This window comes from Hemitrygon akajei, chromosome 7, assembly GCF_048418815.1.
Source record: "Hemitrygon akajei chromosome 7, sHemAka1.3, whole genome shotgun sequence".
NCBI classification, from domain to species: domain Eukaryota; kingdom Metazoa; phylum Chordata; class Chondrichthyes; order Myliobatiformes; family Dasyatidae; genus Hemitrygon; species Hemitrygon akajei.
The window spans coordinates 184,816,300-184,843,199 of NC_133130.1; the positions used below are offsets into that span (position 1 = coordinate 184,816,300).

Consider the following 26,900-nt stretch of genomic DNA (forward strand, 5'->3'; position numbering starts at 1 on the left):
CTCACTTTTTTTGCTGTTTTTGCACTATTTTTAATTTAACTATTTAACATACATATAAACTTAATGTAATTGATTGATTTATTTATTATTTTTCCCTATATTATCATGTATTACATTGCACTGATGCTGCTAAGTTAACTTATTTTACGAAATATGTTGGTGATATTAATTAAGGTAATTAATGGAGTTAATGATTGATGGGTCCCCTTAGCCTGATAATCAATATCGCAAAACACTAAGACAAGTGGTCATCTTTCAAACCTCTCTAGTCACCGGAGCAGAGCTAGACCAAGACGTCATAAATGTAATCTATTATTTAAAACAGAAGGGGGGGGGGGGGGGGGCGGAAGAAAGGAATGTATAGACACAAGAGATTTTTCAAATGCAGGAAATACAGAGCAACGCACAAAGTACTGGAGGAGCTCAGCAGATCATACAGCAGTTATGAAGGGGAATTAACAGCCAACGTTTTGGGCTGTGACCCTTCATCAGAACTGGTCTGGTCCGAAAAATCGACTGTTGATTCCTCTCGATAGATGCTGCCTGACTGTTGGGTTCCTGCAGCAGTCTGGGTGCCACAAAGGAATGTGTAGGCCAGTTACCCTCATATCAGTAATGGTACAATTCACAGAATGTATAGCATACAGAACCTGAACTCCTTACTCTTCGCAGACATCCATGAAACAGAAAAAACCCCCCAAAGAATGGCAGAAAATGTTAGAACTCCAAAGCTCCCCCACCCTCCCACGCACAAGCAGCAGGTAAAACAACAACCTTCCCCCTCCTCTTCCCCGCACTTGCTCCAGCAGAAGCATTGAACCCCTCCGCACCACCATGCAAGCCAGAATGTTGGAGGATATTGTGCAACATCTAACAACAGAAAAATCTAATAACAATAGAATAAACATCTGTTGCTGGACATTTCAGCTAAGTCCCAAAGGATAATGTTCCACACTTTAATATCAAAATTAAAATTACCTCACTAATGTGGTATGGAAATGGAGAAATAAGTAAAGAACAGAATTTCAACAGAAAACCTACAGACGAAGAATTATTATTAGCCGTAACTTTTCTCAACTGGAAGTTAGTAGATCAGATTGGTGACCGTAGCACTTCGGGAGCTCACAGTTCTTATTTTCTTCCATTCAAGCCCACGTCTGCACCATCAGGATAAGGACTCTGTGCATTTCTCTCTTTCTCCCCCTATCAAAGTAATTGTTACCCCCGCAATGCTGCTGCCTGATTTGCAGACACTTGCAGCCTGCGTTTCCTGCCTTTGTTTCATACGTCCCACCCCTGCTGCACTGAGACACAAGATAAACACTATTCAACCTTGAGGAAAAGTACCCCTCTCAGTCCAGAGAGCAATGTGTCAGGAGGGTATGCTGGCATCATTCCACCTGCAACTTGGACGTTATGCACAGGTTCGAATGGATGGCCACCAATCAATTACTTATTGGAAGAAAACAAACTTTAAATAGTTTGCAAATGATACAGGTAAATATTTTACTTTTGTAGCAGTTGTTGGCAATCTCGCAGATAAACATGGTCAAGTAAAGCAGTACTTCATTTTAACATCTTTGCATATATACTGAAGCAAAACTTTGCAGCATAACTGCTCCCAAGTCTATAAAGTGCAAGCAGCATCATAATCATATGTTTTTCCAGTCTTGGTTCCAATCGATCTCTAGCAATAATATGCCCAATGGTACTGTCTTCAGGTTGGGTCAACCAATGGCCTGCAATGTCTTTAGGCTGGGTTTACCAATGGGCTGCAATGTCTTTAGGCTGGGTCTACCAATGTGCCACGATGTTGACAAGGATCTGCAGAGCAATGGATACGCAGGGAATCTGTCCAATGGTATAAGCTAGTGAACGGGTTGGAGCTTTCAAAGCACACAGGTAGGCAATGCTATGGACCACACGAGCCATGAAGAAGATCAGAAAATGGATGTGGGCAACATAGAGGTTGGGCTCCATCAGCGAGTAGACAGCACCAAGGAACAAGAAAGGGAAGATGTTTTCCATATCATTGCGATGCGTTCTGTTGGAGAAGGAAAATAAAATTAATTGCTATTCATTCAATGCACCAGAAAATGGCTGGCTTCATTAAAAAAAAATTACCTTTAGAATTTTTCTGTTTTTGGGATATTTCATACTCTGAGGCCTTTCATTATTAGACAATGAACAGAGTCAGGTAAAATCAATCCAGAAACAAGGTTTATTCAACATTTTCAGATTTGAAACCAATTCCCTCATTTTCTAGGAGAGCATGTGCTGGAAGTTTTGCCCTTTACATCTCTTATTGACCAGAAATTCCCAGCAACGGAGTACATGAAACCCATTGCTATGGGAGCTCAGTGGTGAGGGTTCCTACAAATCTTACAGGGTCTGTGAGGCTTTAATAATCAAACATCGAACAGTATGGTTCAGGAACAGACCCTTCAGCCCACAATGTGCAGAGCTAATTATCTTAGCAATCAAATGCCCAAGTAAATAAAATCCCTGCTGCTGACACAATGTCTATATCCTTCCATTTCCTGCACATTCATGTGCAGAAAAGTCTCTTGAGCACCTGTATCGTAATGCTTCCACCATCCCATAAAGTGCAGTCAAAGCTCCCACCCATCCGTTCATTATGTGCTGGGTTGTATGATGTAAGCAACCGTGGTCTTTCCAGGACCATGACTGTTCTTGGCAACTTTTTCTACAGAAGTGACTTGCCACTGCCTCTCTGGGCAGTGTCTTTACAAGATAGGTGACCCCAGGTATTATCGATACTCTTCAGAGATTGTCTGCCTGGCGTCAGTGGTCGCATAACCAGGACTTGTGATATGCACCATACAACCATCCACCTTCTGCTCCCTTGGCTTCACAAGACCCTGATCGGGGGGCTAAGCAGGTGCTACACCTTGCCCAAGGGTGACCTGCAGGCTAGCGGAAGGGAAGAGCACCTTACACCTCCTTTGATAGGGATCTATCTCTACCCCACTACCCTAAAGCACCCACAATTTTTATTAAAAAAAACTAGCCCCACACATTTGAATGTACCCCCCCCATCTTAAATACATGCCCTGTGGTATTAAACATTTCAAACATGGAAAAAAAGATATTCTGTCTATTTATGCTTCGGTTAATCTTATAAATCTCCATCAGATATCCCCTCAGCTTCTGTCACTCCAGAGAAAACATCCAAGTTTGTCCAACCTCTCCTTAGAGCACATGCTGCCTAGTTCAGACAACATCCTGACTCTTGAACTTGGTTCCTTAACTAAAAAAGGCATGCATGCCTTCTTCACAATCCTATCTCGGTAGCTACAAGAGGTTATTTAGCTTGAAAGTTCACGAAAAAAATAATAAATACAAGTATTTTTAACACACTGGTTGTCCCAGGCATGGGATTTCCACCAGACCTCTGGAATCCCCAATTCCTTTCAGCAGTTCTGAAGGCATCAAAGTTCAAAATAAGTCTATTATCACCATGTACAACTGAGATTCACTTTCTTGCAGGCGTACTTAGTAAATCCGATAACCATAATAGAATCAATGGAAAACCGCATCAGTGTGTAAAATTCAACAAACTGTGCAAACACAAAAGAAAAGAGAGAAATAATAAACAAACAAACAGATAGATAGATAAATAAATAAATATCAAGAATACGAGGTGAAGAGTCCTTGAAAGTAAGTACATGGATTATGGAAAAAAATTCAGTGTTGGGGTGAGTGAAGTTATATGAAGTTATCCCCTCTGATTCAAGAGTCTGTTGGTTGAGGAGAAATAACTGTTCCTGAACCTGGTGGTGTAGGACCTAAGGCTCCTGTACCTTCTTCCTGATTGCAGTAGTGAGATGAGAGCATGAAGTAGGTATTGGGCGTCCCCGATGACGGATACTGCTTTCCTGTGACAATACTCTGTGTAGATGTGCTCGATGGTGGGGAGAGCTTGACCAGTGATGGACTGGGCTATATGCACTACTTTCTGTAGGATTTTCCATTCAAAGGCATCACAACCAGTCAATAGACTCTCCACCACAAATTTATACAAGTTTGTCAAAGTTTTAGATGTCATGTTGAATCTTCTATGGAAGTAGAGATGCTGCTGTGCTTTCTTTGTAGTTTAACTTATGGACTGGACCCAGGACAGGTCCTCTGGAATGATAATACTGAAGAATTTAAGTTGCTGACCCTCTCCACCTCTGATACCCTGACGAGGCCTGGTTATCAGACAGTCGCAGAATGCACTACCATGTGATAACAAGAATGGCTTCCAGTCAAAATGTTGGGAAACCTCTGGTCCACACATTCCAATTTCCCATTACTTCCCTAATTCCCATTTTCTGTCATCTGTCCTTGTTACAATATCCACACATTCATGCCTAGAGGGAAGTGGCCTGGATTGTTATCCAAGATCTCTAAGCAAGCGCCTGGCTAAAAGAACAAATTAACCCTACAGCGTAAAGCTATTTAGATGCATAATGTGGCCTGACAAAAGCTGAACATGTCTGAATGCCCAGTACAGACATTCCATTTGATTAATGATTACTTCTACGACCTGAGTTTCCTTCATGTTTAACAAGGCAGGAAGATACAGTATTCATTTGGCAGCATCTAAATTGTATCGGTCACACCCATAGTTAAGAAAAGTATTTGATTTCTGGGTATGTGACAACCAACTCCAACCACTCCCAAATTAATGTCTTCCCTACACTTATTATCTTTACCTTTTATTCTGACCTCCACCTGACCCTCACGCACCTGGACAAAAAAGACACATACATTCGAATGCTGTTCATAGACTTCAGTTCAGCATTCAACACAATCATTCCTCAGCATCTGATTGGAAAGCTGAGCCTACTGGGCCTGAACACCCCCCTCTGCAACTGGATCCTAGACTTCCTGACTGGGAGACCTCAGTCAGTCCGGATCGGGAACAGCATCTCCAACACCATCACTCTGAGCACGGGGGCCCCCCAGGGCTGTGTGCTCAGTTCACTGCTGTTCACTCTGCTGACCCACGACCGTGCAGCAATACACAGCTCAAATCACATCAAGTTTGCTGATGACATGACCGTGGTGGGTCTCATCAGCAAGAACGACGAGTCAGCTTACAGAGAGGAGGTGCAGCGGTTAATGGGACTGATGCAAAGCCAACAACCTGTCTCTGAATGTGAACAAAACAAAAGAGCTGGTTGTTGACTTCAAGAGGGCACAGAGCGACCACTCACCACTGAACATCGAAGGCTCCTCCATTGAGATCGTTACGAGCACCAAATTTCTTGGTGTTCACCTGGCGGAGAATCTCACCGGTCCCTCAACACCAGCTTCATAGCCAAGAAAGTCCAGCAGCAACTCTACTTTCAGCAAAGGCTGAGAAAAATCCATCTCCCACCCCCCATCCTCACAACATTCTTCAGAGGATGTATTGAGAGCATCCTGTGCAGCTGCATCACTGCCTGGTTTGGAAATTGCACCATCTTGGATCGCAAGACCCTGCAGTGGATAGTGAGGTCAGGTGAGAAGATCATCGGGGTCTCTCTTCCTGCTATTACAGACATTTACACTACACACTGCCCCTGCAAAGCTAACAGCATTATGAAGGACCCCACGCACCCTCATACAAACTCTTCTCCCTCCTGCCATCTGGGAAAAGGTACCGAAGCATTCAGGCTCTCACAGCCAGACTGTGCAACAGTTTCTTCCCCCAAGCTATCAGACTCCTCAATACACAGAGTCTAGACTGTCATCTACATCATTTATTACATTGAAATTTGTCCTCTACTGTGCCTATTGTCTTGTTTATTATTTATTTATTAATTAATTATTGTACTGCCCTGCACTATTTTGAGCACTTTATGTAGTCCTGTGTAGGTCTGTAGTCTAGTGCAGTTTTTATGTTGTTTTTCATAGTCTAGTGTAGCCTTGAGTTGTCTCACATAGTCTAGTGTAGTTTTGTGTTATTTCATGTAGCACCAGGGTCCTGGAGGAACATTGTTTCATTTTTACTGTGTACTGTATCAGCAGTTTATGGTCAAAATGACAATAAAAAGCGACTTGACTTGACAGACGCATACAAGCTTTTGTTCAAAATTTTGTTTTTTTAAGGCCTCCCATTTTCCAAGTACACCTTTGCCAGTAAACAGCCTGTCCCAATCCACACTTGCCAGATCATTTCTGATACCATCAAAATTGGCCTCCAATTTAGAACCTCAACCCACGGGCAAACCTGTCTTTTTGAATATTTACTCGAAACTAATGGCATTGTGGTCACTGGACGCAAAGTGTTCCATTACAAGCTTCAGTCACCTGCTCGGTCTCATTTCCTAAACGCAAATCCAGTATCGCACACACTTCCATTGTGACTTCGATAAACTAATGAAGGAAACTTTCTAGAACATATTTGACAAACTCTATCCCACCTTGTCCTTTAGCAGCATGGGATTCCCAGTCAATATGTGGAAAGTTAAAATCGCCTACTATAACAACTTCATATTTCTTGCAACAGTCTGTGATCTCTTTACAAATTTGTCCCTCTAAATCCCTAGGACTGTTGGATGGTCTGTAATATAGCCCGATTAACATGTTCATACCTTTCTTATTTCTCAGTTCCAACCATTTCACCTCACAAGTCAAGTTCTTCAGTCTGTCGTAACAGAGCACTACTGTGACATTTTTCCTAATAATGCCACCTCTCCTCCTTTAATCCCTCCTGCTCTGTCATGTCTAAAACAACAGAACCCTGGGGTACTGAGCTGCCAGTCCTGTCCCTCCTGCAACTCACTAATGGCTACAATATCACTTGCATTGAAATACTTCTTTACCACGATACTTCCTGCGCACACAGCACAGGACACTAGCCACACCATGCTCAACCTTTTGATTCCTGACATTGTCTGAGGTCTTACCAACATCTGCCTCCTCAACTTCTCCACTAACTGTTCTAGCACTTTGGTCCCCCCCACCCCCGCAACTCTAGTTTAAACCTCATCGTGCAGCAATAACAAACTTTCCCACCTGCTGAGTCAAATTGCTTCTGAACTCTTTAATCCTATCATTGAGCAAATCGATACCCCTACTTACCAAGGGTAATAGATTCTCATTGAAGCATCAGTTTTGTATACCACATTGAAACTGAAACCACCACAGCCTAAGAAAGGGGTGATGAACTTTCTGTTTAAAATAAGTGTGTGTCTTAATTGGCAATCATCTTCTAAAAAATTCTCGTGTGCTATGGTAATTTTCAGCAGATATTATCACCGATTAGTAAATTAGTAGCAATAATTATGGACGTTAATGAAAGTCCTGTTGCTAATTGACTTATAATCACTGATTTAATATGAATTAAAAAAATAACTGAGGCAGTTTGAAATAAATGAAGCAGTTTAGAAAGCCTCCTCAAAAATTAACAATCTTTTTAAATGGCAATTTCAAAATTGTCATTCTTAATAGTATTGTTGCTATACCTCAAATACAACACAAAAAATGCGAATGTGAAGTTATAAGATTTGGAGCATATTCACAATAGATCGAGGAAAGGAAAATAAACATACTTTACTCCCAGTGACACTTTTGCTGCTGCATGAATGATGTCAAGTATTTTCCATCCAGCTTGTATTGGTTGTTTTGAGAGCTATGTATGAAGTATTGCTTTCCTCAATAAATCTACTCCTATAATTCAACTTGACCAGGTTCATCATTGAGAACAATGGATGTTCATGAAGGCACTAATCTACATACCATATTTACCATTATTATTGGTATTATTACTGGATATTACTGAATATCCAATGCTCACGAACAAATGACAGAAAAAAAGTATTAGCAGAATGAAGCCAATGCCTCTGTCCCAACTGTTTACTATCCAAACACCCTGACCCAGATCAACAAGGAATTCAAAATCCATCATTCAACATCACTTGTTCTCACAGCATCTACCTGGTGCCAAGATGCTTCCTATGAAAACATTTCACTTCTCCAGGGTTGTAAAAAAAAATCACTTGCTGCTTCACTTGACAGTAATGATATCATAATGTATCCTTTTATTACAGATGGGGTTTAAATAATTAAGTGGTAATCCTATATGGTATGTGACAACAATTTTTTTTACCAGCCCTGGAGGCAATATTTCATAGTTCCTGCCCAGGTAACATCCTCCTAAATTCATTCCACAACCTCTGTAATGCTTTCACCATTCTTCCAGCAGTAAGATGAGCTAAATTGTATATGAAACCTCAAGCTATGGTCCTGTTAACTTTTACTTATACCCATTATGACAATGGTGCTCCTGTATTCAATGCAGAGTCCACTAAACAAGTATAAGTCCATTTATGATGAAGATTCCCTTTTTTTTAAGATTAGCTTTATTTGTCCATGTACACTGAAACATACAGTAAAATACATCATTTATATCAACGACCATCACAGACCAAGGATGTGCTGGGTGTCAGCCCACAAGAGTCACCAATCTTCCAGTGCCAACAAAGCATGCCTACAACTCACTAACCTAGACATCTTTGGAATTTGGGAAGAAACTGGAGCCCGTGGGGGAAAACTTGGGCAGTCACGGGGGTGAACATACAAACAGCAGTGGGAATTGAACGCCCATCTCTGGTGCTGTAAAGCATTACACTAATCTCTCCACTACCAGGCAGCCCTTCAGTGTACATGCCTTATCTATCAGCCAGCCACTCAGGGACTGGCATTCATTCACTTCCTACAATCCTGCTTTTCATTGTCTATTTCTTGATAACATTTGCTCTCAACTACGTTCCCTCACACCTCTCCATATTGGACTGCCTCATCCATGCTCGGTGAGATCTTCCTGTTGCCAAAACTTTTCTTTTCCCCTTGTAATCAACACTCCTAAAGTTCTTAGTTGTGGCCTGTACACTTCAGTTTATACAGAATTCCATGGGGAATTCTGTCGGGATTGATGCCTGCAGGTGAGAACCTTGAACTGGGGAGCAAACTCAAAGAGTTAACGGTTGCCCAATGGCAGAGATGAAAAGAATTTTTTCTGGAGTGGAGAGTTTATGGAATTCTTTACCTCAGAGAGCTGTGAGGAGACAAGTATACTTGGGATAGATATTCAGATTCAGTTTATTGTCATTTAGAAACCACAAATGCAATGCAATTAAAAAATGAGACAACGTTCCTCCAGAATGATATCACAAAAGCATATGACAAGAGTTTTGTCATATTTTGTCAAGAGTTAGAACAGGAAAGCGGAGGTCAACAAAACAGGCTTGTGGAAGCCAAGGGTCCTTCTCCAACTCTTCCTCCTCTTCTTCCAAAAGCTCCCTATCCACTGTTGCCAAAGTTACAATTTGTCAAAACAGTTTTATTTTCAGAAGCTTTGGGAGTTTAAAGGTTCAGAAAGCTAATGTAAATTTGCAAATAATTTCCTGTTCCCACCCTCTCAGCTTTCACCAGAGCATCAACAAGAGGAAAACGTTAGATATGGCCCTTGTGGCTAAAGGGATCAGGGGGTATGGAGAGAAAGCAGGTACAGGGTTCTGAGTTGGATGATCAGCCATGATCATACTGAATGGCGGTGCAGGCTCGAAGGGCCGAATAGCCTATTCCTGCACCTATTTTCTATGTTTCTAAAAAGAGGTAAGCAGCATGACCCTCTGACAAAGGATTGTAGACAGATGCTGCTTAACACACCAAGTTCATCCAGCAGATTGTTGCATCAGATTCCAGCTTCTGCTGTCTTGTGTCCCCAACTAGGACATAGGTCACAGAACAGATTGCTTAGCCTGCAATGTTGTGCCAAACCAAGTTAATGACACTCACCCCTGTAGTCTGCTTATGGTCTATATCCCTCAATTCTCTGCATATGCAAGGAAAACAAAAGTCTGTAATGTTGTGGTGTTATAAAGCACTGGTGAGGTCTCACTTGGGGGGTTATGAGCACCTTTCTTGTGCTGACATTGGAAGGGGTTCAAAGGACGTTCACAAAAGTCATTCCAGATTGAAAGGCTTGTCATATGAAGAGCGTTTGATGGCTCTGGGCCTGTATTCACTGGAATTCAGAAGAATGAGGGGTGACCTCATTGAATCCTATCGAATGTTCAAAGGCCTCGATAGAGTAGGTATGGAGAGGATGTTTCCTATGGTGGGCGAGTCTAAGACCAGAGAGCTCAGCCTCAAAATAGAGGGGCGACCTTTTAGACAACAAATTTCTTTAGCCAGAGAGTGGTGAGTCTGTGGAATTCATTGCTGTGGCAGCTCTGGAGGCCAAATCATAGGGTATATAAAAGGCAGAGGTTGATAGATTCTTGATTAGTCAGGGCATGAAAGGATATGGGGAGAAGGCAGGAGTCTGGGGCCGAGAGGGAAAATGGATCAGCCGTGATGAAACAGTGAGCAGACTTCATGGACCAAATGACCTAATTCAGCTCCTATATCTTATGGTCTTAGGCATGTGCCCAAGATCCTCTTGAACACCTCTATCATATGTGCCTTCGTCAGCACCCTAGCAGTGCATCCCAGATAGCCATCTCTAAAAAAAAACACTTGCCCCATGCATCCACTTTGAACTTCCCGTCCCTCACCTTAAATAAATGTCCTCTAGTTTGAGATAGTTCAACTTCAGGAAAAAGATATTGGCTATATACTTTAACCATGCCATTCATAATTTTAGGAACTTCTGTCAGGTCATCACTCAGTCTCTGCCACTCCAAACAACAGCCCTGGTTTGTCCAACCTCTACTTATACCACATGCCCTCTAATCCAGTCAGCATCTTGGTGAATCTCTACTACGCCCTTCCAAAAGTTCTCCTATAATTGGGAGACTAGAATTGAAGGTGCATCCTAACCAGTGTTATATGAAGCTACAGCTTAACTTCCTCACTCTTGACTCAGTGTCTCAACTAATAAACACAAGCACGCCATATACCTTCTTCACCATCTTATTGACTTGTGTGGCCATTTTCAGGGACCCAATGACTTCGACCCCAAGGTCCCTCCGTATGTTAACACTGATACATTTGATCTCCCAAAGGGTCCAGATGAAGTTCATGAGAATGATCCCAGGAATGAAAGAGTTAACTTGTAAAGAGTGTTTGAGGGCTCTGTACTCACTGGAGTTTAGAAGGGGGTGGGGGGTAGGAATCTCATTGAAACTCATCAAATATTGAAAAGCCTAGATAAGTGGATGTGGAGAGGATGTTTCCTATCACGAGGGAGTCTAGCACCAGAGGGCACAACCGCTGGATGGAAGTTTATCTCTGTGGTAACTTCTACTTTACAAAAAGACCACTTGACAACTTGATGGCCAAAAGAGCATCTTTATCTGGGACGGCAAATGATATTTACAATACAGAGGCTTCCAGGTACCTCGTGCGGCATGGGTGGAGGAACTATATACAATGCATACTGGGAGTAAAAAGAGCGGAAGTAAAGACCCCGCCAACCCCGGATCCTGCCTCTTGCTACCAACAGCTTCTTGATTAGTATTAACTTACTTTTAATAATACTCACATTACAACAATCCCTTTAGAACAGAGGAGGAATTTCTTTAGGCAGAGGGTGGTGAAACTGTAGAATTCATCACCACAGATGGCAGTGGAGGCCAAATCATTGGGTATACTTAAAGTGGAGATTGATGGCCTTACTAATCAAGAACCTATCAAAGGTTTACAGGGAGAAGGCTGGAGAATGAAGTTTGAGAGGGATACTGATAGGAGCAGACTCAACAGACCGAATGGCCTAATTACACCCATGTCTTATGGATACAGTGGAACACCTCACACTTGACCAGATTAAACTTGATCTGTCATTTCTCCACTCACATCTGCAATTGATCCATATCCCACTGTCCCCTTTGGCAACCTTCTACACGTCAAACTTTATATCGCCAGCAACATTTACACATTTCACAAGCAGAATACCACTAATCACAGAGCAGTTCACTCTTGTTTACATTTCAAACCTTCATAGTTTATTAACTTCAGTCAATGCATTGTGCCAGAAAATACAATGCAAATTACTTGTAGGAACGGAAGTGATAAAGGGCAGGAAAAAAGAATGTTCCCTCAACTGTTCGGGAAATGTGCTGCAAGTCAGTTAATTCTTTAGTAAAGCAATACTTTATTTGCTGAAGGACCAGGGTATATTTCTGCAAAGGGTGAATGGAAAAGCAAAGAAGTTATTTTCAAGCCATGGATTGACTGTGTACCAAGTGCTGTGAATTGTTCCAGTCTCCATGCAAACAAGGTATCACAGTTCACAGCCATGTAACCAGAACCAAAAAAAAAATCACGTCTGTTAAATAAATTTGGACAGACCAAGCTTTCTACTCTAGAATAGCATTCCCAATAGACGGTTCCACATTCCAAAGGCCAGAAATACACTCTCAGCAATTATGCACTGCTAACTCAAAGACAAAAATCAGATTTTGGTATAGCCGACCCTCCAGTCAGCTACTTCCCACCAACTACCCTTTTCATCCCAAGTAACAGGGACCACTCTTCACCATCCCAGAAAATGAGAAAACAATTTCAACTGGGATTCTTACAATCCAGAGTGGGGACAACGAATTGTGGGCTCTTACCCCTACAGATGGAATAGACAGACAGACAGACATACTTTATTGATCCTGAGGGAAATTGGGTTTCGTTACAGCCGCACCAACCAAGAATAGTGAAGAAATATAGCAATATAAAACCATAAATAATTAAATAATAAGTTAATCATGCCAATACACTTGCTAAAAGTTTTTAAGAGTTCAAAATACTCATTGGCTCATTTTTCTGTTCTCAATACAATCTTCTTTCTAATTCTTCCTCTATCTATATAACACCCCATTTGCTTTGCAATCAGTCTTTCATTATCCTTGAACCTTATTAACAGAGGAACGTGTCACGTGTCATAAAAACAACTACAGGTTGAGCACCCCTTATCCAAAATTCCAAAATCCAAAAACAGCTGAAATCCAATTTTTTTTTCTGAGTGCTGACACAATTCTCAAATGGAAAATTAAACAATATGCTGGGAAGATACCCAGGCGATGTGCAGATCTTTACATCGCAGACAGTAATGAGAAGTGACCTCACAAATGTAATGAACAAAAGATAATGAAAAATAGGAACACACTGTGGAAAGTGAAAAAATGAAGATCTCAACCATGTATCATCAGCATCGGAGTGAACACATGTCGCTTAACAGTGTGCTAATTGTGTTACAAGCAAAGATCTATCAAGACGAGCTGAAAGTTGAAGGTAGTTGTTAATATTCAGCAGGGTGGTTGCAGAAATTTAAGAAAAGGCACAGCATTATCTTTTTAAAGCGTCTGCTGATCATGAAAATGTAGCACCAGAACAAGTGTGCGATGCTGATCGCTTTTGCACCTTACAAAATTACACTGCTGATGAAAATCTAACACCAGAACAAGTCTGCAATGCTGATTTTTTTAATATACCTTACATAAACCTAAAACAAAAGTAAAATACAAACACAGTGCACTGTAACCTTTTAATCATAACACAGCATAGTAGGGAGAGACTGAAAGCCTGCTATTGCTCATTGCTGTTGCTGATTCAGCTATTCTCTCGATGCTGCTGTGCTTCTTTTGTTACCTTCTACATATTATATTTTCATTATACTAATGAAAAATTGGCTTTGCTTCCAGATGACCTCTATGCTCGCTTTGACCATCAAAGCCTGGAGAAACCATCACGGACCCCCACAGCCCCCGAAGACCCCATCATTTCAGTCTCTGAAGCTGACGCGAGAGCATCCTTCAGGAGGCTGAACCCACGGAAAGCATCCGGCCCAGATGGGGCACCTGGCCAAGTATTAAAAACCTGTGCTGATTAACTGGCTGGAGTGTTCACCAATATCATTAACCTCCCGCTTTGGCAGTCTGAGATACCCACCCGCTTCAAGTAGGCTTCACCTATACTAATGCCTAGAAAGAACATGGCCACCTGCCCCAGTGACTATCATCCAGTAGCAACAACAGTACATCCATGGTGATGAAGTGTTTTGAGAGGTTGGTGATGAAACTTAAATTCCTGCCCAAGAGGTGACTTAGATCCCCTCCAATGTGCCTACCGGAGCAACAGGTCCTCAGCAGATGTCATTTCATTGGCTGTTCACTCAACCCTGGAACATCTGGAGAGCAAAGATGCATACATCAGGATGCTCTTCATTGACTATAGCTTGGCATTCAATACTCTCATCCCCTCAAAATTAATCGATAAGCTTCAAGACCTTGGCCTCAATACCTCCTTGTGCAATTAGATACTCAATTTCCTCAGATGCAGATCCCAGTCAGTTCGGGTTGACAACAACGTCTCCTACACAATCTCTATCTGCACAGGTGGATCTCAAGGATGTGTGCTTACTGCCCCTGCCCTACTCACTTTATACTTATGACTGTGAGGCTAAGCATAGCTCCATATTTAATGTTTGTTGATGACATCACAGATGTTGGCTGAAACAAAAGTGCTCTCAATTGTGCCCCTGTAAAGTTCTTAGGATTTGGGGGCCCATACCAAACTTCTTCAACTGTCTGCGGTGAAAGAGGCGCTGTTGTGCCTTTTTCACCACAGATCCGTGCCTACTTCATTAGAAGTTTGTGAAAATTCGGCAAGATATCTAAAACTTTGACGTACTTCTATAGATGTGCAGTGGGGAGTATATTGACTAGCTGTGTCACAGCCTGGTTTGGAAACACCAATGACCTTGAACGGAAAATCCTACAAAAAGTAATGGATATGGCTCAGTCCAAAATGGGAAAAGCTCTCCCAAAACATTGAGCACATTTACACAGAGTGTTGTCGCAGGAAACCATCATCATCATCATCCATCATCAGGAAACCCCCACGACCCAGGTCATGTTCTTTTATCACTGCTGCCATCGGGAAGGTGGTACAAGAGCCTCAGGACCCACACCACCAGGTTCAGGAACAGTTAATACCCCTCAACCATCAGGCTCTGAAACAGAGGGGTAACTACACTCATCTTCTCTTGCCTATCACTGAACTGCTCCAGTAAGCTATGGACTCATTTTCAAGGACTCTTCACCTCATATTCTTTATATCTATTGCTTATTTATTCACTGTTACTATTTCTTTTTTTAATCTCTTTTGCATTTGCGCAGTTTGTTGTCTATTGCACGCTGGTTATCTGCTCTATTGGGTATGGCCTTTCATTGATTCTATTATGATTATTGGATTTACTGAGTATGCCTGCAAAAAACAAATCTCAGGGTTGTATATGGTGACATAAGAACTTGCATAATAAATTTACTTTGAACTTTTCAACAGATCCCTGCACTTACCCAACAGAAAAGTTGGCTTTGAATTTCTGTTGGACCTCACCGCAATAGCCAAATGTTTGTTGCCATCTCAGTTTTGTGTTAAAGTAGCTAAAGAACTGCAGCCATAAGCAGTTCTTCCCCAACATCGCCTAATCCTATTGCTCTGCTGTAATTCAGCATTGAGACATAGAGAGAGAGTTAGTAATATTTATTCGGTAATGTGAGTCACAGCTTTAATGGCTTGAAACTGAGTCAAATGGGGTCAGGAGTGGACTCAGTAAACGGAAATATCATAAATCATTTTGCCACGAAGAAAAGTCTCAATCTTAAAGGCACTTCACCTCTAGAGGAATAAAGCTGAGAAACGTCATTCACCTTCACTAAGCTCATAACTCAGTAATGCAACTGGAATTCCACATCCAGGATGGAATTAAAACATTTTGTAAATTATTATCTTGCACATTTAACTCATACAATGTTGAATGAATTTCTACCTCAGAGACTGGTTAACTTGCTGATAACCTTGGTTAGAGCATATTTGAAGCATTGTGTAATCTTGCTTCCATGTTGCAAAAAATGAATGTAGAGATGCTGAAAAAGGTGCAAAGATCTTCAAAATACCGGACGCAAGTGGCTATAATTATCAAGGAAAACCAAAAAGGCCGAGACCCATCTCTTGAAAGAAATGGGTGGAGGGATTACATGACAGTCTCCATAAGTCTTAAATGATTTCATTGGACGGGACTAGGGAAGTGCTGGAGTTGAACATAACGGACTAACTATTAAGCTAAAAAAAAAATCCAATAAAAAAACTTGAGAGACTGGTTAGAGTGAGAAACTTGGACTAATTCTCTTTATAGCTTGCACATAAAGTAATTGTTTTAAGAAAAAGTGATATATTGCAGAACACCACAGAAAGAGCTGAATGTTGAAGAGTGCAGAAAGAGGAATGCTGGGAACAGAAGCAATTGCATTCAACAAGTGGGTGAAAAGGGTCTGGTGTTGTTGCTTCTGCTGGCACGGGGGGTGGGGGAGGGCACTTCTGCTGCTTGTGCAATGAGAGAAAGGGGGAAGGGGGCCTCAGGGCTTTGATGTATCTATCGTTCATTCTATGGGGTTTTTTTTTGTTTCATGGATATCTGTGAAGAGTAAGAGTTTCAGGCTGTATACATTCCCTGATACTGAATTGAACCATTTGACTATCATGTAATTCAAAAATGGATGTTTAGATAATACAGAAGGCATCTTGGAAATACTGGGGAGAGCTTTTCTTCAGTGCTAGCACCTTAAAGCTATTCTCCCTGTCCATAAGGTCCAAATCAGGAGTGTGATGAAACATTTTTTATTTGTCTGGTTAACATTAAGCTCACCACCACCTAAGTCAAAGCAACTGCTTAAATGGTTTCATTTTCATCCTAAACATATATTCCAACGATACTAATATGCCAGTGGTCCAGTGGTGTCATCTACAAACTGCAAATATTTGCTTGGGCTGCTCCATAACTCTCAAATTAATGACCTCATGGTGAGTGCACCATACCTCTCAAAATGGTGACCCCAACAGCTGGGAAAGAGTAGGGCATCAGACACATGACGTGCTCAGTATTGGATGATTGCTGTTTAAGTCATACAACATCACAAATCACAAAATAATACAGCACAAGAAAAGCCTTCCATCGTAACACATCTGTGCTGATCAAGTTGCCCACCCAAGCTAGTTTCATTTCCCCACGTTTTGCCCATATCCCTCTAGACCTTTTTAATCTATGCACTTATCAAAAATGCTGTCACCTTATCCACACCTTCTGGCAACTTGCTCCATATATGCTGGTCCCTGTGCACAAAGTTTCCCCTCTGATCCATTTTAACTATTTCCCCTCTCACCTTAAACCCAAATGCTCTTTGCCAGTTCTATTCTGGGAAAAATACTATGTGCATTCACCCTTTCTCTGTCCCTCATTATTTTATATACCTCTGTAATATCACCCTTTATTCTTCAATGAAGTACGTCCCAGCCTGTTCAGTCTCCCTTCATAAGTCAGCCCTCATGTCCCAGCAATAGCTGAGAAATATTCTCTACACCTTTTCCAGCTTAATGGCATCTAATCTACAAGATGGTGACCAAAACTGAACACAATATTCCTCAGTACAGCTTTACCAACATCTTATACAAATGCAACAACATCCCAAATCCTATATGCAATGCACCATCTGATGAAGACTAGAGTGCCAAAAGCCTTCTACACCATCCTGTCTACTCGGTACACCACTGTCAGGGAGCCATGCACTTGATTCCCTTGGTTTCTCTGTTCTACAACACTCCCCAGACTTCACTGTTCGTTGTCAAAGTCCTACCCTCATTTGTCTTCCCAAAATGCAACAACTTGCCATTCCATAAAACACAGGAACACAATTAGGCCAGTTGGCCCATGGATTCTGCACCACCATTCCAACATGGCTGATTGATTATTCCTCTCAACCTCATTCCCCCACCTCCTTCACGCAATCTGTGCTAATTCTACAGATTCACCACCCTCCGGCTAGAGAAATTCCACCCCGCCTCTATTCTAAAGGGAAGTCCTCCTAGTCCTCAACTAACCCTCCCCCCCCCAACACCCTCTCCATGTTTACTCTATCTAGGCCTTTAAATATTGGATAGGTTTCAATGACATCCTCCACCCTCATTCTTAGCCCACTTACCGAGCTGATCAAGATCCCTCTGTGATTCCTGCTAGCCATCTTTAGTCAGTGACACCATCCATCACTGATTAGATCAATGAGAGTTTCAGTGTCACTGAAGACGTCAAAAAACGCACACTTTGAAATCTTTGAAAGTTGAAGAAATTAAAGGGGTTAAAGAGTAATTTCAATGTTGCTGACACACCAGAGGATGTGGTGTTAATTATACACTGTTTTCTGAACATGAGACATTGTTCTCGAAATTGCTAGACCAAGGTTTAAATAAAGAACAGCCTGATGAGACAATGTCCTAACGCAGAAGTAAATGGAAACCGTCCGTGCTAAGCAGGTTCTTAGAATGATGATTTGCTAAATGATCAATTACCTTATAAGTACCTTATGTTACTGTTGCTGGGCAAGTAAAGAAGAAATTGCACAATTACTTAACAAGTGTACGCAACTACATGTGTATAAAAGAGCCATGCTTGTACAAGTAATTGGAGATCCCTATGCAGACTCCAAGAGAGTGCTGAAGGAAGGTTCTCCCTAGTACTGAGCTACTAATAAAAAAAGCTGTTGCTTTATCTTCCATAGTACTGTGTGTTCTTGCATTGGGTAATGGGTAATAATTAGAAGTAAGGTTTAACAAAGTCACCTTGTGTGATCCACCAAGGTCTAAACATACTCCTAAGACAATCCAGCCTCTGCCTCTGATGTGCAATTATAATCAAATAATATGGGGGAGGGGAATGAATCAGAAATGTATGTTAATTATGGCAGCTTTATCAAAGGGGCAAATTGAGGTATACAAAAGGATATTGCTTAAATGAGAATCAAATAATTACTTTGTGAAAATATAAACAAAAGGAAGAAAAAGAGCAGACACACACAATATGCTGGTGGAATGCAGCAGGCCAGGCAGCATCTATAGGGAGAAGCGCTGTCGACATTTCGGGCCGAGACCCTTCGTCAGGACTAACTGAAAGGAAAGATAGTAAGAGATTTGAAAGTAGGAGGGGGAGGGGAAAATGCAAAATGATAGAAGACCAGAGGGGATGGGGTGAAGCTGAGAGCCAGAAAAGTGATTGGCAAAAGGGATACAGAGCTAGAGAAGGGAAAGGATCATGGGATGGGAGGCCTAGGGAAAGGGGGAGGGGAGCACCAGAGGGAGATGGAGAACAGGTAGAGTGATGGGCAGAGAGAGGGAGAAAAAAAAGGGAGGGGGAGAAAAACTAATTATATCAGGGATGGGGTAAGAAGGGGAGGAGGGGCATTAGCGGAAGTTAGAGAAGTCAATGTTCATGCCATCAGGTTAGAGGCTACCTAGCTGGTACATAAGGTGTTGTTCCTCCAACCTGAGTATGGCTTCATCTTGACAGTAGAGGCGGCCATAGATAGACATATCAGAAGAGCAGACAATTGGGATTTGAGCTGAAAACCCTTATTGCAGCTTATATAACAGGCTGAAAGTCTCATTCCAATTACTACACTTTAAAGCCAGTTGAAAGATGTTTCCCTCTATTCTGGACTTTGACAAGTAGGAAGATCATCTAACTATTTTGATCTCCCTAATTCCAACACTCACTAATGTCAAATTTGGCTTGGTTCATTTCTAGGAGACTAATACCCTCTGGGAACTATGATGGAAACCATTTAAATTAGGTTTAACAATTAACATTTGGAGTGTATAATTGATGTGTGATGTAACTTTAAATCAAATACACACTCAGTGGTCACTTTATTGAGTACTCCTGCAGGAAGACCTTCTCATTAAGGCAAATATCTAATCAACCAATCATGTGGCAGCAAGTCAATACATGCAGACACGGTCAAGACGTTCAGTTGTTGTTCAGACCAAAGATCAGAATGGGGAAGAAATGTGATCTAAGTGACTTTGACCGTGGAATGATTGTTGGTGCCAGGTGGGTGGTTTGAATGTCTCAGAAACCACTGACCTCCTGGAATTTTCACATTCTAGAGTTATGCAGCGAATGATGCAAGAACAAAACATAAAACATCCAGTGAGAAGCAGTTCTGTGGATGAAAAGCCTTGTTAAAGAGAGAGGTTAGAGGAGAATGGCCAGGCTGGTTCAAGTTGACAGGAAAGCAACAGTACGCAGAAGAGCATCTCTGAACACACAACACGTTGAACCTTGAAGTGGATAGGCTACAGTAACAGAAAACTGTGAACATATACCCAGTGGCCACTTTATTAGGTAGAGGAGGTACTTAGTAAAGTGGCCACTGAGTGTATGTGCAGAAAAGTATTTTGAAAGTACATTCCAGACTTATCACTAGAGCCATTCCGATAAAATAAAGATTTACTGCCAAGTATGACAATACTTTAGCCGAGTTTTACATTTAGGTGGAATGTACAAGAAAAATAATTGCACTATTCTTCCTTCACAATAATTTTCCATTAATTAGTACACAGATGAAGAATTATGTGATGGACAAATAAAAGACTTGTTATTTCCCCTCCCAATCTGTCCTGGATCTAAAAGCTTCCCGTGTAATGTGAATAAGAGCCAAGAGCAATACAAGGGGTTTCTTTCCTGCTCCTTGAGTTGTGAACTGGAATGTAATTCCTGGGATGGCAGTGGAGACAGATTTAGACTTTGCTTTCAAAAGATAGAGGGGTTAATAAACAGAGGGAGAAAACTGTAGGACTATGGGGGAAAAAAGCAGGTCCAGATGAACATTGCCAGCTTATATTTAAAAAAAAGAGAATTAATCTTTCCAGCCCCAGCGGCTTTTGTGATGCATTCTATAATTCAGCTTTGGGAAACCATACCTTCGGGCCCGTTCAACATCAGGATCAGTTCGATGAAAATCCAAACCGCCATGTCTCAGTGCATCTTCTGGGTTGGCAAAGGCCTGGGGAGAGGCGTGGAGGTTAACATTGGTGAGTGACTTTGTGGTTAAAACTGAGAACGAAATAAGAAATCATTGTTTCAACATGATTTCTGGCACGTTGTTTCACAGTAGGGAGATTGTAATTGTAGACAATCCACACTGCCCAGATCTAAGCGCTTGTAATGTATCCACAAGGGCGCTGAGTAGGCTACGGTCAATTATGGATAACTCTGAACATCCTCTACATAGCACCATCCAGAGACAGAGAAGCAGTTTCAGCGACAGGTTACTATCGATGCAATGCTCCTCAGACAGGATGAAGAGGTCAATACTCCCCAATGCCATTAGGCTTTACAATTCTACCGCCAGGACTTAAGAACTTTTTAAAAGCTATTATTAATGCTTTTTGAGATAGTGATTTAGATGCATATCATATTTTTTTACTGAGTTAAGTATTGTATGTAATTAGTTTTGCTACAACAAGTGTATGGGACATTGGAAAAAAAGTTGAATTTCCCCATGGGGATGAATAAAGTATCTATCTATCTATCTACATCAACAGCCCACTTCATTATCACTTTCACTAGAAAGTCTGCAGACGCTGGAAATCCACAGCAACACATAGAAAATGCTGGAGGACCTCAGCAGGCCAGACAGCATCTATGGAAATGAATAAACTGTTGATGTTTCAGCCACTGCCACATATCCTTCCTGGGACCTTGTCTTCAACTATCACCTTCGAGCTATCCTCCTTCCTCTATCCCCCACCTTTTAACTCTGGCACTCTCCCTTCCTTTCCAGTCCTGAAGAAGGGTCTTGGACTGTTTGACTAGTTATTTATTGATGTACAGTATGGAGTAGGTCCATTTGGCCCTTCAAGCTGAGCTGCCCCGCAATCCCCTAATTTAATCCTAGCCTAATCACGGGACTGTTTACAATCACCAATTAACTTACCAGCTGATACATCTTTGGACTGTGGGAGGAAGCCCACACGGTCATGGGCGGAACGTACCAACTCCTTGCAGGCAGCAGTGGGAATTGAACCTGGGTCGCTGCTAAAGCATTCTGCTAACCGTGCCACCTGAGCCATAGATGCTGCCTGACCTGCTGAGTTCCTCCAGCATCGTGTGTGTGTCATCATCACTTTTCTGCTCTGTAGTTCCAGATTCAACTGCAGCCAGTGACTTGAGAGGCAGCATTTTTGCCTATTGAAATTACGGGGGCAAAAATCCATCAGACGGGATCACTCAATCAGGCTGTAAGATCAAGGAATAATACTCCAATCAGGCAGGTACTCAGCCAGCAGACTATTGAAAAACTCAGCCAATATGCTATTTCAGTGTTGCCCGGAGCATGTCTAATGAGGAGCAAGCGCTTTTATCTTTGGAGTGAAGGAGGATCAGAGATGACGATAGAGCTGTACAAGATGATAAAAGGCTTAGATTGAGTGGTCAGCCAGAGATGTATTCTGAGCTGGAAGTGGCTAATACTTTTTAAACTCAAGAAAATCTGCAGTTGCTGGAAATCCAAAGCACCACACACAAAATGCTGGAGGAACTCAGCAGGTCAGGCAGCATCTATGGAAAAGAGTAAACAGTCAAGGTTTTGGGCCGAGACCCTTCTTCAGGACTGAGAGGGAAGGGGGAGGGAGATGCCTGAATTAAGCAGTTGGGGGGGTGGGGGGGGGAAGAGAGGGGAAGGAGCCTGACTGGAAGGTGGTGGATAAAGCCAGGTGGGTGGGAAAGGCCAAGGGAAGGAAGGAATTTGATAGGAGAGGAGAGTGGACAATAGGAGAAAGGAAAGGAGGAGGGGACCCAGGGGAAGTAACAGGTAGGTGAGGAGGAGGAAAAGTCAAAGTGAGGAATGGGGGGGGGGGGGGGGGTGAAATTATTTGTTCACCGGAAGATTAAATCGATACTCATGCCATCAGGCTGGAGGGTACATAGACAGAATACAAGGTGTTTCTCTTCCACCCTGAGCATAGGCTCCTCTTGGCAGAGGAGGCATGGATCAACACGTCGGAACAGGAATGGGGATTGAAATGATTGGCCATCATGAAGTCCCACTTGTGGCAGATGTTGCAGGGGTACTCCACGAAGAGGTGTCTCATTTTACAATGGGTCTCAGCAACGTAGCACCAGGAGCGCCAGATACAGTAGGTAATAATCATTTTAAGATGATTTGAAGAAGGCATGGGGGAGGGGTGTGGTTGTCAGAGGTAATCTTAATTCCCCAAGCAGAGAGTGGTGGGTGCATGAAATGCCCTGCCAGGGGTGGTGGTGGAGGCAGATACATTAGGGGCATTTAATAAACTCTTAGATAGGCACATGGATGGCAGAAACATAGTTATATCGGAGGAAAGTGTTAACTTGATCTTGGAGTAGGTTAAAAGGTCAGCACAATATCATGGGCTGAAGGGCCTGTACTGTAATGTTCTATGATCTAAGAGAAAACTATCTGGACCAATCAAATTAGGCCATTCAGTCTCTCAAGCCTACTCCATTATCTATAGTTAATCTGATGGCAACCTCAATTCTGCATTTGTCTTTCCCTTATAACTTTGTACCTTTGCTTACAGAGTATCTATCGACCTCTGCCTTAAAAACATTCACAAACTTTGCTTACAGTGCCCTTGAAGGAAGAGGAGTTCTAAAAATCCCCAGTCTCAGAAAGCATTGTCTCGGCTGGTTTAAATGGCCTTATGTATAAAACAGTGATCAAGTTTTGAACTTTCTCACAAAGGAAACATCCTCATTTATCCACCTTATCAAAGTTCAAAGTATATACACTGTATACAATCTTGAGATACGTCTCCTTACAGACAACCACAAAACAAAGAAACCCAATAGAACCCATTAAAGTAAAAAAAAGACCATGAAGAACCTTTGGGATCTTGCCAGTTTCAACCAAATCCTTTCTTACTCTTTAAAACTCCAGCAAATAAAGGTTTAGATCGGGGATGCCAACTTTTTAAAGACATGGACCCCTACCATTAACCGAGGGGTCAGTGGACCCCAGGTTGGTAACCACTGGGACAGTTCATCGCTCTTCACAAAACAGCCCACCCTTTCCAGGTAATCATCCAGTAATTTAGGGAGCGACCTTCCCTGCACTGACATCTTTCCCTAACCTAGACTGATAATGCAGACCTGATCACACCTGATGTTATCCTAAACTAAAATATAATCTCCATCCTATTGTATTCAATTAATTTATTCTATCCAGGCCTACATTACCACCGCACCATGATCTTTTATTTTCTGCAATCACATGAATGCAGCATCTTCTCAAAAACCCTTTGAGAAAATCCAAGTTTAAACTCCAGCTCACCCACACAATGTTACTCTAAGAACCTAAATAACATTTCAGTTAATCATAATTAATTCCATGTGTCTCCCATATTACTCTTCTTCAGAAATTTATCTAACTTAATCTCAAGAAGTGACGTCTGATTTTTCAGTTTTTCCATATTTCCACAATCCTATCCTGTAGAGTCATAAAGCGCCTGCAGCCCACAACTGGGTCTATGCCAAGCATCAAGTAGTCATTTAAATTCATCGTTCTTTTCTCTCCCTGCCTTCCAATGCCCCAACTAACACCCAGATTCTAACACTTTTCTACAGGAGGGGAAATTTACTGTAAGGGATAATTGTCCAGCTCACTGTTCATTGAGATGTGAAAGGGCACAGGAACAACTGGATTTGTTAAGTCAGCAGCATTATTTAATATACTACTGCACAGTCCTACTAGACTCCAACGTGTAATAAAAAAATTTCTTGCTCCAACAGCAAACCTTAAATGCTTCTTACTTAACCTCTCAATTTTCTGACCTCTTCCCATTGAACCCAGCTCTACACCCTCCCAAGAACCACATTCCTTCATATCTGACCACTCTGGTGTCACCAGTTCTAGCACTGACAGCCGCTCCTTCATTTGCCCTGACCTCAGTTTGGAACTTACCCTTTAAACCTCTTCTGTTAGCTCCCTACCCTTCATCAAACCTCCTCAGTGGCAAACCTATCCCAGAGTCTCATTCTTCAGCTGAATGTGACATCATTTTTTAACTTTGAAGAATTGTGCTTTACCACTTTATACTTAAAAACACTACATTATGTAACTTGACAAGGTGCAGCTTTTCCATCTGGTCTTTGAGCCAGTCCCATTATTCTAGATTCTTACAACCACTAAACCTATTAAAAACAACTTGGCAGTTTCAAAGAAATGTGCGCTGGCTGAATTCTGTGCTTTGTACCATTGTATGAGGCAAAGCAGAGAAGAAAACCATCTAGTCATGATTATTTGTGCCTCTTCTAATCTGCATGAATAAAAACACATACCACACCTGAACAGCAGGTGAATCTGTGGAATTCATTGGAACAGATTGCTGTAGAAATCAAGAAATTTGATATACTGAAAGCGAAGGTTGATAGGTTATTGATTAGTTAAAGGTTACAGAGGTAAGGCAGGAGATGCGTTAAATCAGCGACGATGGAATGGCAGAACAGACACAATGGGCTGAGTGGTCTAATTCTGCTCCTATGTCTTAATGGTCTACACTGTAATATCAAAGTATATAGTGTGACAGTTGAGAGTTTTTGTCTTCCCCAGAGATGTTGGTACGAATAAATAGGCGAATGATAAATTGAACTGCTCTCTGCTTCTGTGGCCCCTTTTGGTTTATAAAAGCATCAAAAACAGCCATAATGAATGACTGGTGTTGTGATACACATCAACATAAATTGTATTTATTGGCAAAGTAGATTCAGGAAAAGAATGCTTCTTGCCGTCCAAATTTCTTCTGCATTTTTCACTGTTGCTTTTTAAGTCGTGTATGGAACCACTAAAAAAGTGTCCCGAGACAAATAAGGATTAAACTTAATGGTCTGCGGTGAAAGCCCATTTATGGTCAGGGACAGAGTGAAGCGGGTAACTTAAAGGATCTGTGGCCAAAAGTTTACACGGGTAAAACTAAAAATTACATGGCTAACTTTCAACCCTACCCCCCCCCCACCCCACCCCAAGTCCAGTAAAACGTGATTATATATAGTCAGTGCCCTCATTAACCAGTAAATAGGCATTTACTTCTAAGTTTACTTTGGCAGAGATCCCTTTTCAAATCTGTAACTTTTCCCCCCACATATAGGGCCGTGATTAAGAGCGTGAACATATCTGACTCAACAAACCTAATGTCTCCAGCAGTAAAGTCCATTTTCATCTTTGCTACCAGATTTCTGGGCGCCAATGTGCGGCAACACTTTCCTGTGTGCTCTATTGGAGCGCATAGGAAAGTGTGGCCAGAAACGGGGATCTCCCTGGGTTCTTTACTACGAGGCACATCGACTCGTTCCTGCTAAGTACGGACAGTCTCCTCACATTTACCCATATTGGTGCACGAAACTTATTAAATGGAAATAATCAATTAAATCAAAATAATCAGGTGGAGGCACTGAAACAAACTTATCGAAGTTTAAAATGTTTATTCTATTTCGGCAGTACATAACATTATGCTACAAACACATCGACACCTATTACGTTTTTTAAAAAAAAGACAGCACTCCTGGTCGAAAGGCGGGCAAGTTAGGTGTTCTCTCCAACATGTCTAATGTCACAATTCTCACCTTCCGGCGGAGACGCAATTGCCCGGTGATGACAGCCACAGAATACATCTTCAAGATGAGAAGGGTGCCGTAGAAGGAAAACCACGAGAACACAGCACGGTCCATATCTTCGCCAGAGACTGAGCAACACCCAGTGTGCACGGAGGTGAACCCACAGCTGCTCACGCCCACAACCTAGACCTGCGCACTTGCCGTTAGCATCGCTTCGTTAACAGCGACGAAAATTCCGTTGAACTGGGAGGCTGACGGGTTTAAGCTCCACCTCTCCGACTCTGCGAAACCCCCGTACGGGCCCTGCAGTGCTGCCGAGTGTTGGGCTTTGTCCGGGGAAGTTCATCCTGGCGCAACCAACTTGTTGCTCCAGATCCCAACTTCTGTGCCGCTGGTTTCTCCAAGTAGGTGGAGGAACATAGTGGTCAGGTAGCTTCGGTGGAGGGAAATGGACAGGTCGAGACCCTTCATCTAGACTCAAGCTAGT

General features: G+C 42.0%; 1 protein-coding gene across 1 annotated transcript; it reads right to left on the reverse strand.

Annotated features, from left to right (window-relative positions):
• Positions 1-1,481: 1,481 nt before the first annotated feature.
• ptges (prostaglandin E synthase) lies at positions 1,482-26,634 on the reverse strand. The gene is made up of 3 exons (XM_073052869.1): positions 26,423-26,634; positions 20,743-20,825; positions 1,482-2,044 (listed from the first exon to the last, which is right to left on the reverse strand). The coding sequence occupies exons 1-3, from the start codon at positions 26,525-26,527 to the stop codon at positions 1,795-1,797; spliced, it is 438 nt and encodes a 145-aa protein (XP_072908970.1). The 5' UTR covers positions 26,528-26,634; the 3' UTR covers positions 1,482-1,794.
• Positions 26,635-26,900: the final 266 nt, after the last annotated feature.